This window comes from Bison bison, unplaced genomic scaffold (genome assembly GCF_000754665.1).
Source record: "Bison bison bison isolate TAMUID 2011002044 unplaced genomic scaffold, Bison_UMD1.0 scf7180017864370, whole genome shotgun sequence".
Lineage (NCBI taxonomy): Eukaryota > Metazoa > Chordata > Mammalia > Artiodactyla > Bovidae > Bison > Bison bison.
The window spans coordinates 8,971,468-8,983,573 of NW_011494942.1; the positions used below are offsets into that span (position 1 = coordinate 8,971,468).

The following is a 12,106-nucleotide window of genomic DNA, read 5'->3' on the forward strand; positions in this document are numbered from 1 at the left end:
ACAAAAAGAATCCTCAGAATCATCCTTCCTTCTTATTTCAATTCCTTAGGAGATGGTCTACATGTAGCATAAGCCCCCCAATACTCAAATGTTGTAGACACAACTGCATAAGTGTTGCAATAAAGTCTCATTTTTTTTAACACTGAGTTCTTAAAATTTACAGCAGTGTTTTGAATACATTCATTTTTTCCCTGATTTTCTGATTATTAAATTCTAAATACAGTCCTAAATAATAAACATAAAAATGTGATTGCTCCAAGTAGCCTATAATTCAGTCAAGAAGACACTCAACTGAACATCAACCCCAAAGTTCTTCCTTACGTCTATTCCTACATCTCAGGTACTCAAAAGCATAAAATCAAAAGAAAATAACACTTATTGGAAAGTTGCTGTGTAATCAGGACTGTGCCAGTTGCTTTCAACACATCATCACATTCAATGCACACAAACTGCAGGCAAAATTGGTATTATCATCCTTATTTCACAGAGGATGGGATGAAATTTAAGAGATATTAGGTCATATGCCCAATAGCATAGAGTCTGTGAGTGGTGAGGTTGGGGTCAAAATCTAGGTTTGCCTAATTCTGAAATCCATGTCCATTTACTAGTCTGAAATAGGAACTGAAATACTAGATTTTATAGACATTCAGTGTGTCTGCAGTCTAACTACATTTCTGGCCTGTAAGGATTAAGAAGTTATAAACAAAAACAGTCCTTGTGCTCTTCAGATGGTTAAGAATATAGTTACCAACTGACTCAGCAACTCCACTACTAGGTATATAAACCCAAGAAAAATAAAATATATTCACACATAAACCTGTACTCAAATGTGCATAACTACATTTTCACGAAGAGTAGACACAACCCTGATATCTATCAGATGATAAAGGATACATAAAATGTGGTATATCCATACAAGGAAATATTATTTAGCAATAAAAAAGGATGAAATATTGACACACAGCATGGGTGAAACTTGAAAACATTATGCTAATTGAAAGAGATCAGTCACAAAATATCATATATGATTCCATCTAATTTAAATGTCCAGAACAGGCAGCTCTACAGAGAAAGTAAATTAGTGGTTGCCTGCAGCTGTGGTGTCTGGGGATAAATGTGGAATGGCTGTTAACAAATTTGGGATTTCTTCCTGGGGTGATGAAAATGTTTGAAAATTGATGATGATGATGTTTTCCCAACTCTACGAATATACTAAAAACAACCAAATTGTATGCTTTAAATGGATAATTGGTATTTAAATATATCTTAATAAAGCTCCCACTGAAAAAGGAAAAAAAAAGTTAACTGCATCCATATCATCAGGACAAAACAGCCAGTACACTCTATCCAGAGCAGAGAAACAACTAAGCAAATTTAACTACTGCAATAGGGAAGAAGGGTTGGTTATCTTCTATCATTTTCTCTGAATATCAGAAAAGTTTTTGTCTGCTAGATCCAGGTGGACTTCTGAATCACTGAAATAGTTGAAAAGATATCCTTCTCTGGCCAAGTACGCTTTGAGACCAGAACTTGTTGAAAAAGTTAGAACCACAAACTACAAGTTTGTTTACCCAGGACTAAACCGCTTGTTTGACATTTTTCATCTGAACCCACCAGTGATTTGAGTATTGTGTAGGCAGCCACAAGAACAACTGAAACAGTGAGAAAATATTATTTTAAAACTACTTACTGTTTCATTAACCCAGAGAGTAGAATTCCCTGCTTCTACCCATATTTCGTTCTTCGCATTTCAATGTGAGGTAGTTGCCCCAAATGGCAAATCTGTCAATACAAGTTTTTAGCCCTGCAGCCCATCATTAGATGCCAGAAAAACATCCTGTTGCGGCAAAGAATCAGTAGGTAGTAATCAAATGTCCCATGATGTTGACATTTCCCAACCCTATATAGATTTTTTTTTTTTTTTTTTTTAGGATGAATCCTAGAAGTAGCTTGAGAAGGAAATGGCAACCCACTCCAGTATTCTTGCATGGAAAAATACCAGAGGAGCCTGGCAGGCTACAGCCCATGGGGTCGCAAAGAGTAGGACACGACTGAGCATGCACGCTGGAAGGGGCAGGGCACAGAACAACAAGTTTGTAAAGGACTAGCTCTTTGGAGATGATACTACATTTTAGCCCAATCATCTTTAGATGTTTATACCTTAAAAGTTATTTAATAGAAGTTGCTTTCAAATGAAACACAATTGCTACAGTGTTTCTGTTGTGATTGTCGGAAGGAAAGTGGAGCCAGTGCAATTTGTCCATGTTTTACAAATCACCATCTGGCAGGGATACGCAACATGTGAAATCTTCACAGGGCTCTTGTTTTTCTACTATCTGCTGGATAACTAAGGAGATCACCAGACTGCTGGGATGCCTGCCAGATGGTAAGCAGGTATGTTTATGAGTCTAAGATTCTTATTTTCTTTCAATGCTTTCACATGCTGTGGGCACAGAGGCATAAAAGTAAAAGTGAAAAAGAAAAAGGGAGTAAGGAAGTGACTGTGTATGATCATGACAAATATCTCTGAAGTTCCTTGAAATATGAATTTTCCAAAGTTGACATTGATGAATTTTACCAAGTAGAAAAATCACCAGTCAGATGGCCACAGGATTTTTAAAAAGTGCGTCGTTTTTCATTTTTGTACAAATAAACAGGTGTATCATTTCTTGAGTCCTGTTGAGTAAGGCATGCCTTATTTGGAGGGTCACAAACATCATCAACAAACATTTTGTTAATGTACTCCCTGTGCGTGCCATTTCAGTGGAGTAAGAATGAGGGTCTGTTTAATTTTATTTTGATTTTTCAAATAGACTACCTTAGGCCAAGAAAAACTATCTAGCAGAGTCATAAAAAAAAGTCCTCCAACCATCAAAGATTCACAAAACTGAATCGGGAAAGTCAGTAGTATCATTGGAGTGGCTTCCATGAACAGAAAAGGCCAACTTAAATAATTCTGACAGATAATAAATGAAAATCCAAAATGAGGACGTGTCTGGTAGATAGAGAAATGGAGTTCTTTAATGTTAGGTTTGATTGCCTGCTTAGTAAGGACTACCATTGTGATACCAGGCAAGTTTCTGAAATTCTTGAGGCTTCAATAAGCTCATCTATAAAACTAGTGATCACTGCTCTTACTTTTATGATTGTGGTGAGAGTCAAAATATTAAAAATATAAATTGTCAGCAATTAGACAATACATAATTCCTCAATAAATGAAGCTATTATAATCATTGCTATTATTATCCTGGAGAGGGCTCCTTGTAGGTAAATCTCTAGCTGTAGAATTTGTTCACATGAATCATATAAACACATACCTAATCTTATATATTTCTATACTTAGATACACAGAAAATCTATCGGCAGTTGTGACCATATATACAAATATACACAAATACCAGCATATATGCCTAGCAGTAGATGTGTTCTATCCAGTCATCAATTCAGTCACTCAGTCATGTCCAACTCTTTGGGACCCTATGGACTGCAGCACACCAGGCCTCCCTGTCCATCACTAACTCCCAGAGTTTACTCAAACTCACATCCATTGAGTTGGTGATGCCATCCAGCTACCTCATCCTCTGTTATCCCCTTCTCCTCCTGCCTTCAATCCTTCCCAGCATCAGGGTCTTTTCCAATGAGTCAGTTCGTCTCATCAGGTGGCCAAAGTATTGGCGTTTCAGCTTCAGCATCAGTCCTTCCAATGAATATTCAGGACTGATTTCCTTTAGGATGGACTGGTTGGATCTCTTTGCAGTCCAAGGGACTCTCAAGAGTTTTCTCCAACACCACAGTTCAAAAGCATCAATTCTTCGGGGCTCAGCTTTCTTTATAGTCCATCTCTCACATCCATGCATGACCACTGGAAAAACCATAGCTTTGACTAGACAGACCTTTGCTGGCAAAGTAATGTCTCTGCTTTTTAATATGCTGTCTAGGTGGGTCATAACTTTCCCTCCAAAGAGCAAGCATATTTTAATTTCATGGCTACAGTCACCATCTACAGTGATTTTGGAGCCCCCCAAAATAAAGTCTGTCACTGTTTCCGCTGTTTCCCCATATATTTGTCATGAAGTAATGGGACCAGATGCCATGATCTTCATTTTCTGAATGTTGAGTATTAAGCCAACTTTTTCATTCTCCTCTTTCACTTTCATCAAGAGCCTCTTTAGTTCTTCTTCACTTTCTGCCATAAGGGTGGTGTCATCTGCATATCAGAGGTTATTGATATTTCTCTGGAAATCTTGATTCCAGTTTGTTCTTCATCCAGCCCAGCATTTCTCATGATGTACTCTGCATATAACTTAAATAAGCAGAGTGACAATATACAGCCTTGACGTACTCCTTACCCTATTTGGAAATAGTCTGTTATTCCATGTCCAGTTCTAACTGTTGCTTCCTGACCTGTATCCAGATTTCTCAAGAGGCAGGTCAGGTGGTCTGGTATTCCCATCTCTTTCAGAATTTTCCACAGTTTGCTGTGATCCACACAGTCAAAGGCTTTGGCATAGTCAATAAAGCAGTAAATGTTTTTCTGGAACTCTTTTGCTTTTTTGATGATCCAGCGGATGTTGGCAATTAGATCTCTGGTTCCTCTGCCTTTTCTAAATCCAGTTTGAACATCTGGAAGTTCACAGTTCGTGTATTGTTGAAGCCTGGCTTGGAGAATTTTGAGCATTATTTTGTTAGCGTGTGAGATGAGTGCAATTGTGTGGTAGTCTGAGCATTCTTTGGCATTGCCTTTCTTTGGGATTGAAATGAAAACTGACCTTTTCCAGGCCTGTGGCCTCTGGTGAATTTTTCAAATTCGCTGGCATATTGAGTGCAGCACTTTAACAGCATCATCTTTTAGGAGTTGAAATAGCTCAACTGGAATTCCATCACCTCCACTAGCTTTGTTCTTAGTGATGCTTCCTAAGACCTTGGCTCTAGGTTGGTGACCATACCATTGTGATTATCTGGGTCATAAAGATCTTTTCTGTATAGTTCTTCTGTGCTTTCTTGCCATCTCTTTTTAATATCATCTGTTTCTATTAGGTCTATACCATTTTTGTCTTTTATTCCAGTCATAGGAAACAAAAATAACTGTTTTCACTTAAAGCTCTGTAATCATATTGCATAAATACTAATAAAAGGTTCACGGTTTCCAGAAGTGATACTTTGAGCAAGTTACTGAACCTGTCGGTGTCCCTAGCTACAGAATAGAGAGAATAAAACCTGCCTCATAGAGTTGTATGAAGATTAAGTGCGAGTATTTCCACATAACACATTGCAAAATGCCTGACAGAGAATAAACAAACAAATGTTAGCTTCCTTCGCCTTTAATTACAGTTTCCTCCACCTCTAAATTTAGCCTATTTTGGCCAATCCTTACCTGCCTCTCTCAAGTTGAAGGATAAACGCTTCTGCTTCTTCCTGACCCTTCTAAATATATTCTATACTCCATCACCCCTTCATCCAGAAAAAAATTTTCTTCTTAATTGCATTATTCCTCTGTTTCTATCATAAATTCCTTCTCATCTATTAGTTCCTTCTCCGTGGCCTAAAATATACTCTTTTCCCCACCCTAAAAATGATTTTCTTAAAGAGAAATTACCAAGTGGCAGAAGAGACAGAAAGCCTACATGGGACAATGACCATAAAAGAAACTGAGATGATTGTTAAAGATCCATCTCTAAAAAAATGCCAGACAGATAGATTTCTTTTTCTCCCTGACTCAGGTAGTTTTATATTCATTCCAATAAAACTAAGTTGAAGAGAATTATTTTTCTGGTTTTAACATTTCCCAAAACAATAAAATGATTAAAAGACTCATGATTCTTTTATAGCATTAGCACAATCCTGATACCAAGTCAGACCATGACAGTATCATGTGTATACACACACACAGTGTTATAGACCAAAATCCCTTAAAAAAAACAAAAACAAATTCTACCAAGTAGACCAAAAGTGTGAATTAAGGAATAATCATATAGTGTTCAATGCAAGGGTGGAAAGCTGATTCAATACAAGAACATCTACTCCAGTAATTTTTTACTTTTAAAAAATAGACAAAAAAGTGAAAACCCACAAGCAAATTGCTATAAAGTCTTTGAAAAAAGTGCTAACCGTTCAAGATTTATTTGGGGTAAGTTAGGGAAAGAAGAAAACTGCCTTTTAAGGAAGTTTACTTGTAACAAATAGTACTCAAACACGTAGTTCATAGTAAAATTGTTGTATTATTTTTGTTGATCCAGCTTCCCTTATTTCTTGCTTCCTTTTCCTTTTCACTAACAACTACATTGCCTGAAAGCTTGGCCCCGTCGACTTTCTCTCACAGTGTTCAATCCACTGCAGTTTTCTGCTCCTACCTTCTCACGGAAGCTCTTTTCCTAAAGGTGACTGAAACCTAATTTCCAAGTCCAGCTGCCACTTCTCTGGCCTCATCCTCTTTAACCTCTGTTTAGCATTTAAGACCATCACACACAAATCGATTCATCAGCTCTTGGCCTCCCTGGAAGAGTTGGGAAGGCATCTTGGGCGACTCTGTTGCCTTTCTGCTTGGCCTTTCTCAGTCTCTCTGCCTCATCCTCCTCCACTGCTTCTTCACGTGGGGAATCCCCGAAGTCTATGCTTCCCCATTAATTCCTGCCCTGTGTGTGTGTGCTAAGTTGCTTCAGTCATGTCCAATGTTTGGTGACCCCATGCACTGTAGCCCGCCAGGCTCCTCTGCCCATGGGATTCTCCAGGCAAGAATACTGGAGTGGGCTGCCATGCCCTCCTCCAGGGGATCTTCGCAACCCAGGAATTGAACCCATGTCTCTTATGTCTCCTGCATTGCAGGCAGGTTCTTTAACACTAACACCGCCTGGGAAACCCCAATTCCTGCCCCACCCAAGGCATATAGATCAAAGTTAGAAAGGAATGACAAAACCAGAAAACTATTGATAACTAAGTAAACAGAAGACTGCACTTAACAACAGCAAAAAAACAAAACAAAACAACAACAACAAAAAAACACGGCTTTCAACATTCCAGGTTCCAGTGGGATGGACTTCTTTACATGGATAATCTCTACTTATATTACTTACAATACGTTTAATATTAACTTGCTAATTTTAAAAGGTTTTTAATATTTAACTTAATGTCTCTTCTGCTACTACTCAGTTGCCTTACATATGCTGACATCTATAATGAATTAACCAATTTAAAGTAAAAAATGTTTTCTAATTTCACATTGTCTTGATTTTTTTAAAGCTTTCACAACCTATTTAAAGACAGCTAGTGCTTTTACGATTAGGATGTATCTGACTGTATTTAATAGAATTCGGTCACCATCTGTTTATTGCTAGTGTCATGTGAAACACTGTTTTTATAGTCAGCCTTAACATGTAAACTTCAACCAGATAAATGAAACTGACTGACTTCACAATATAAAGTAACAACTTTAACAAAGTGCTGAAGTTTAACTCTGAAATAATTTCCTTTCCATAATTTGTAACCAATAGTAGAATTAAACAAAAATATTGGAAAGAGAATTACATAGGTGTCTTTATATTCCTCATTATACAGCCATCAACATCTCAGTATTGCAAGATCATTTTCTGCTGCCATGTTTCCTCCACTAACACTGTAAAACCTGGAAATCCCTTTATACCTTATTTGTAAATAAGACCCCTCTCCATCCTCTACCTGTTCCTCGTGTGTGTGTGTGTATGTGTGTATGTTCTGTGCAGAGTCTTAACCACTGGCCCACCAGGGAAACGGTAGTCCCCTTCGCTTCTTCTTTTCTTTCCTCTGATATGTGCATCCTTGAATGTTATACCTTTTGGATAATTTAGGAAGTCAGTGCTACTGTGCACTCTCTTATTTGATACATGTTTCTCCCTTAAAGAAAATATAAATCAAAAATGCAAACCTAAAGAATAAATGGGGTATTATTCACTTTATAAAGAGATCCTTAAATTTAAAAAAAAAAAAAAAAAAAAAAACCTGCCTACAGAATCCTAGAAAATAGTGATTTTCTCTAATGCATGAAAAGCATAAATCAATTAAATCACATTATATTTACACTCAACTCTTCCAAAATTGCATCTGCCCGCAATGCCGGAGACCCAGGTTCGATCCCAGGGTTGGGAAGATCCCCTGGAGGAAGGTATGGCAATCCACTCCAATATTCTTGCCTGGAAAATCCCATGGACAGAGGACCCTGGCAGGCTACAGTCATTGGGGTCACAAAGAGCCAGACACGACTGAGCGACCTCACTTTCTTTCTTCCAAAATGGGATCTCTTTTGCAAAGTGGGCTGCTACTTGTTCTCATCAGACTGTGGCACCCCATGCCACACAGAATTGAAAATGAGGCACAGCAAGGCTTAAAGAAAGATTTCTTGACTCTAGCTATGGCATCTGGGCTTCCCAGATGGTGCTAGTGGTGAAGAACTCACCTGCCCATGCAGGAGATGTAACAGACCCACATTAGATCCCTGGGTCAGGGAGATTACCCTGCAGGAGGGCACCGGAATTCACTCCAGTATGCTTCACTGGTGGCTCAGGCAGTAAAGAATCCACTTGTAGGGCGGGAGACCTGGGTTTGATCCCTGGGTTGGGAAGATCCCCTGGAGGAGGGTATGACAACCCATTCCAGTATTCTTGCCTGGAGAATCCCATGGACAGAGGAGCCTCGCAGTCTACAGCCCGTAAGGTCTCAAAGAGTCAGACATGACTGAAGCTACTTAGTACATAACATTTAGTTTTCTAGAGCCTGGAATTTCAAACATTCTAAAAGATGTGGAAATATTTCTCCAATAGAAATTTTGTGTGCATGCTCACTCACTCTGACTCATTGATACCCCATGGACTGTAGCCCACCAGGCTCTTTTGTCCATAGGATTTCCCAGGCAAGAATACTAGAGTGGTTTGCCATTTCATTCTCGAGGCATCTTCCCAACCCAGGGACCGAACCTGTGTCTCCTGCATTAGCATGCAGATTCTTTACAGCTCAGCCAGTAGGGAAGCCCAAGAGAAATCTTATAAGGGCACAATTTATAAAAGAGATAAAAGCTGTAGGCTATGTCCTTTCCCCTTCCCTATACTAATTGGCCCCAGGGTCACATACAAAAAGCTTACAGCTTTCCTCAGATGAAACAATTGTACTAGACTATTTTCTCCTTACTGCTAAAGATCTGGCTACCAAAATTGTAATCTTACCATACACAGAGTCCCAACATGCCCAGTTGGGAGTTCCTTGAGCACCACCCAGGAACATGCCTTGTTCTTTGTTTAAAATGGTACCCAGAACATGGGTCACACACAATAAATGGTCAATGATGGCAACAATAACAATTTTTAAAATAATGAATAGATAAATCTCCCTGACACAGGAATGGTTTCCTTTTCCTGTGCCAGTGGTTCCGTCTGTGCCAGCGCTAACACACACCCCTTCCAGGAATGGCATTCAGCCATCCTGGCAACCAGAATTAGAGCAAAGAAAATATGAAATTTCTCTTCAAAACATAAGTGGAAAGATGAATGCAAAGCCAAGCAAAAAGTACCCAGATTCAACACGCACATTGTTAAATGTCACTTCATAGCAAGACACTTTATGAACATCAAGTGAACATGGACATGCATTAAATAGGGAGCCTGGGGATGTCTGAACTATCACAAAGAATCAGCAAGTAAAGAAAGTCTAGAAGAACATACAAGTTAACCAGTTAACCACTGTTCCTTTCAGGGAGTGAAGAGAGTAGAAATTGGGCAAATGAACAATGGGAATGGGGAAATATTCTTTATGATACAAACTCTTTTTTTTTGATGACTTCGGTGCATTTTATTGGGTTTCCTGGTACACACTTCTATACTTTTTGAATTCTGAATTGCGTATCCAATAAATGCAATCAAGTAAACTGAAATTTTCCCCAAATGAGTATTAAAAGATAACTCCAACAGACTGTTCTGAATATCTTGTTAGTATAACAATACACTTTCTTGGTTTGGAGAAAAAATCAGCAGCAAGGGAATGTTTCATGTTAAGAATCTAGATTTAAGTCAAGCAGGCCTATCAGTCAGATATACTGCTTCTTCTACTTGAGATAATTCCTTCAAGAAAGAGGTCTCTATTGACTGAAACCAAGGAATTATGTCCTGATTATCAAAGAGAGATTTAATGAGAAGATACCAAACAGCCTGGTGAACTGATAGGGGTCTTCTAGCTACATACAGGTCAACCGTCCATGGGACATGGGGAAAAAAAGTTGATGTCTTGCCTTAAATAAAAATTCAGAGAAGGAATTTCACAGCTGTCTCTTTGTAACAAAAAAAAATTGTATAGAAAAGACAAATCATCAAAAGGGTTCTTAGATAAGAATCATTAAAGCCTGATAAACATGAAAAAAAATTAAGAATTCTTTCAAAATAGACATTTCAGTCAAATGTCAATATCTCCAAAACATCTTGTCCAGTCATTGGATGCAAAGAATAGTATGAATGAGGACATGAGAACAAAGTACAGTGACACCTAAGAGATACCATGGTTTATTAAGCCGAGTATGAAAGAAAAATATTCTGGGAAAGACGGTGCCTTTGTGAGCTGTTGGGAGGTAGCTGGAATCATTAGCAAATAACTAAGCAGGTCTGCCTGGTCTTTGGGACCAATGGCCTTCCGAACCACTATAATTGGGAGAAGGGGGTAGCACTGAACATGATATTTAACCAAGTGCAGGATCATGTGTGATACAAATTTTTGATGGTTCTTATGTCATGCCTTTCTACACATGGCAGAGTGACACACTGAAATCAAGTATTAGAGTATGAAAGCATCTGTCAATAAAGAACCACACTAATTGGGTGCCTGATTGTGTACATTGTTGAAATAAGTGTTGTCCAATGGTCAGACGTATCCCCACCTTTGAGCAGCTCATGGTCCTAGAGGAACAGACCCAGTAATAGGAATCTATGCTCACATGTCCACAGAAAGCAACTAAGATGACTAATATTTTGAAAACAAATGCTAATTTCTGATCAGTGCAAAATTAATAGGGGAATTCTGAAAGAACATAAAATAATGTAAGCTCATTTAAATCTATGTTTGGAGCTTGAGGTTACTTGACTTTTTTAAAGTCCAATAATAGTTTTCAAACATCTTTAATGCTTAAATTTACAAACTGAATATTAGTACTTTTTAGAGCAGATAAATATCCATGGTTAAAACTAATTCTCTTTCATGCCATACGCTCTCAATCTGTCTAAAATAATATTTGGAATAATTATACCTAATTCAAGCTCAAGGCTTTGAGGAGGTTGGTTATGTGTTAAAATGGTTTATCATTCTGCAGTTGACACAAACTTGTGTGGGCGCCTCCCACTTAAAGGGGCCTCCCTTAAAGGAAGGGATCAGACACTGTATAAGAAGTGCCCCAATAGAGAAAGCAAATGATCCTTCTATTCATTTTACAATGCTTTTTTAGATAAGTTTAAAGAGAAGGTTGGATGGCATCATTGACTCAATGGATATGAGTTTGAACAAACTCTGGGAGATAGTGAAGAGCATGGAAGCCCAGTGTGCTGCAGTGCACCGGGTCACAAAGAGTCAACTAAGTGACTGAACAACAATAGCAAAGTCTTATTTAACAGAAGAAGCAGTGAAAAGAGAGGTGCATTTTCATCTGTGCATGCCGTCAAAGAAAGAAATAGCCAGGCTATACTCATCAGAACAGTAAGAAGACAAGGTTAAAAGAGGAGACAAAAACAATCCTATAAAGAAGAAATAATAAAAAATCACAAGGCAAATGTGAAAATAAAAATATTGAGAGAAATGAGAGGCAAGATAATTTTAAAGGCAGTTATATTGTGAATAAACATAACTAAAATACCTGAAATATCATTTTGCAATGTTTCCCCCTATGGAGATAATCAGGGATTTCCCACAGCCCTCTTTAAACAAATTAACATTAAGACTTAAGTGTTCACTTACATAAACTTAAAAATGTTTTTCAAATGCAGTTTACTGCATGATTATGATCTTTTAAAGTTCTGTTTTAAATTTCATTGCAAATGCGTATCAACTCATATATACTTTTATTGGTAACAGATAATTTAAACGAACAAAAATAAATGGCATCCAAGTG

At 38.0% G+C, this 12,106-nt stretch overlaps 1 protein-coding gene across 10 annotated transcripts in view; it reads right to left on the bottom strand.

Annotated features, from left to right (window-relative positions):
* SOX5 (SRY (sex determining region Y)-box 5) overlaps nucleotides 1–12,106 on the bottom strand; it is a 1,168,670-nt gene that overhangs the window by 574,714 nt on the left and 581,850 nt on the right. The window contains exon 1 of one of the 10 annotated variants that reach the window (XM_010855965.1): nucleotides 1,691–1,913. The exons of the other annotated variants lie outside the window; for them this stretch is intronic. Coding sequence (XP_010854267.1) covers nucleotides 1,691–1,698 — 8 coding nt within the window. The 5' untranslated portion in view covers nucleotides 1,699–1,913. Of the gene's footprint in view, nucleotides 1–1,690; nucleotides 1,914–12,106 lie in introns of those variants that run through there. 10 annotated transcript variants of the gene reach the window in all.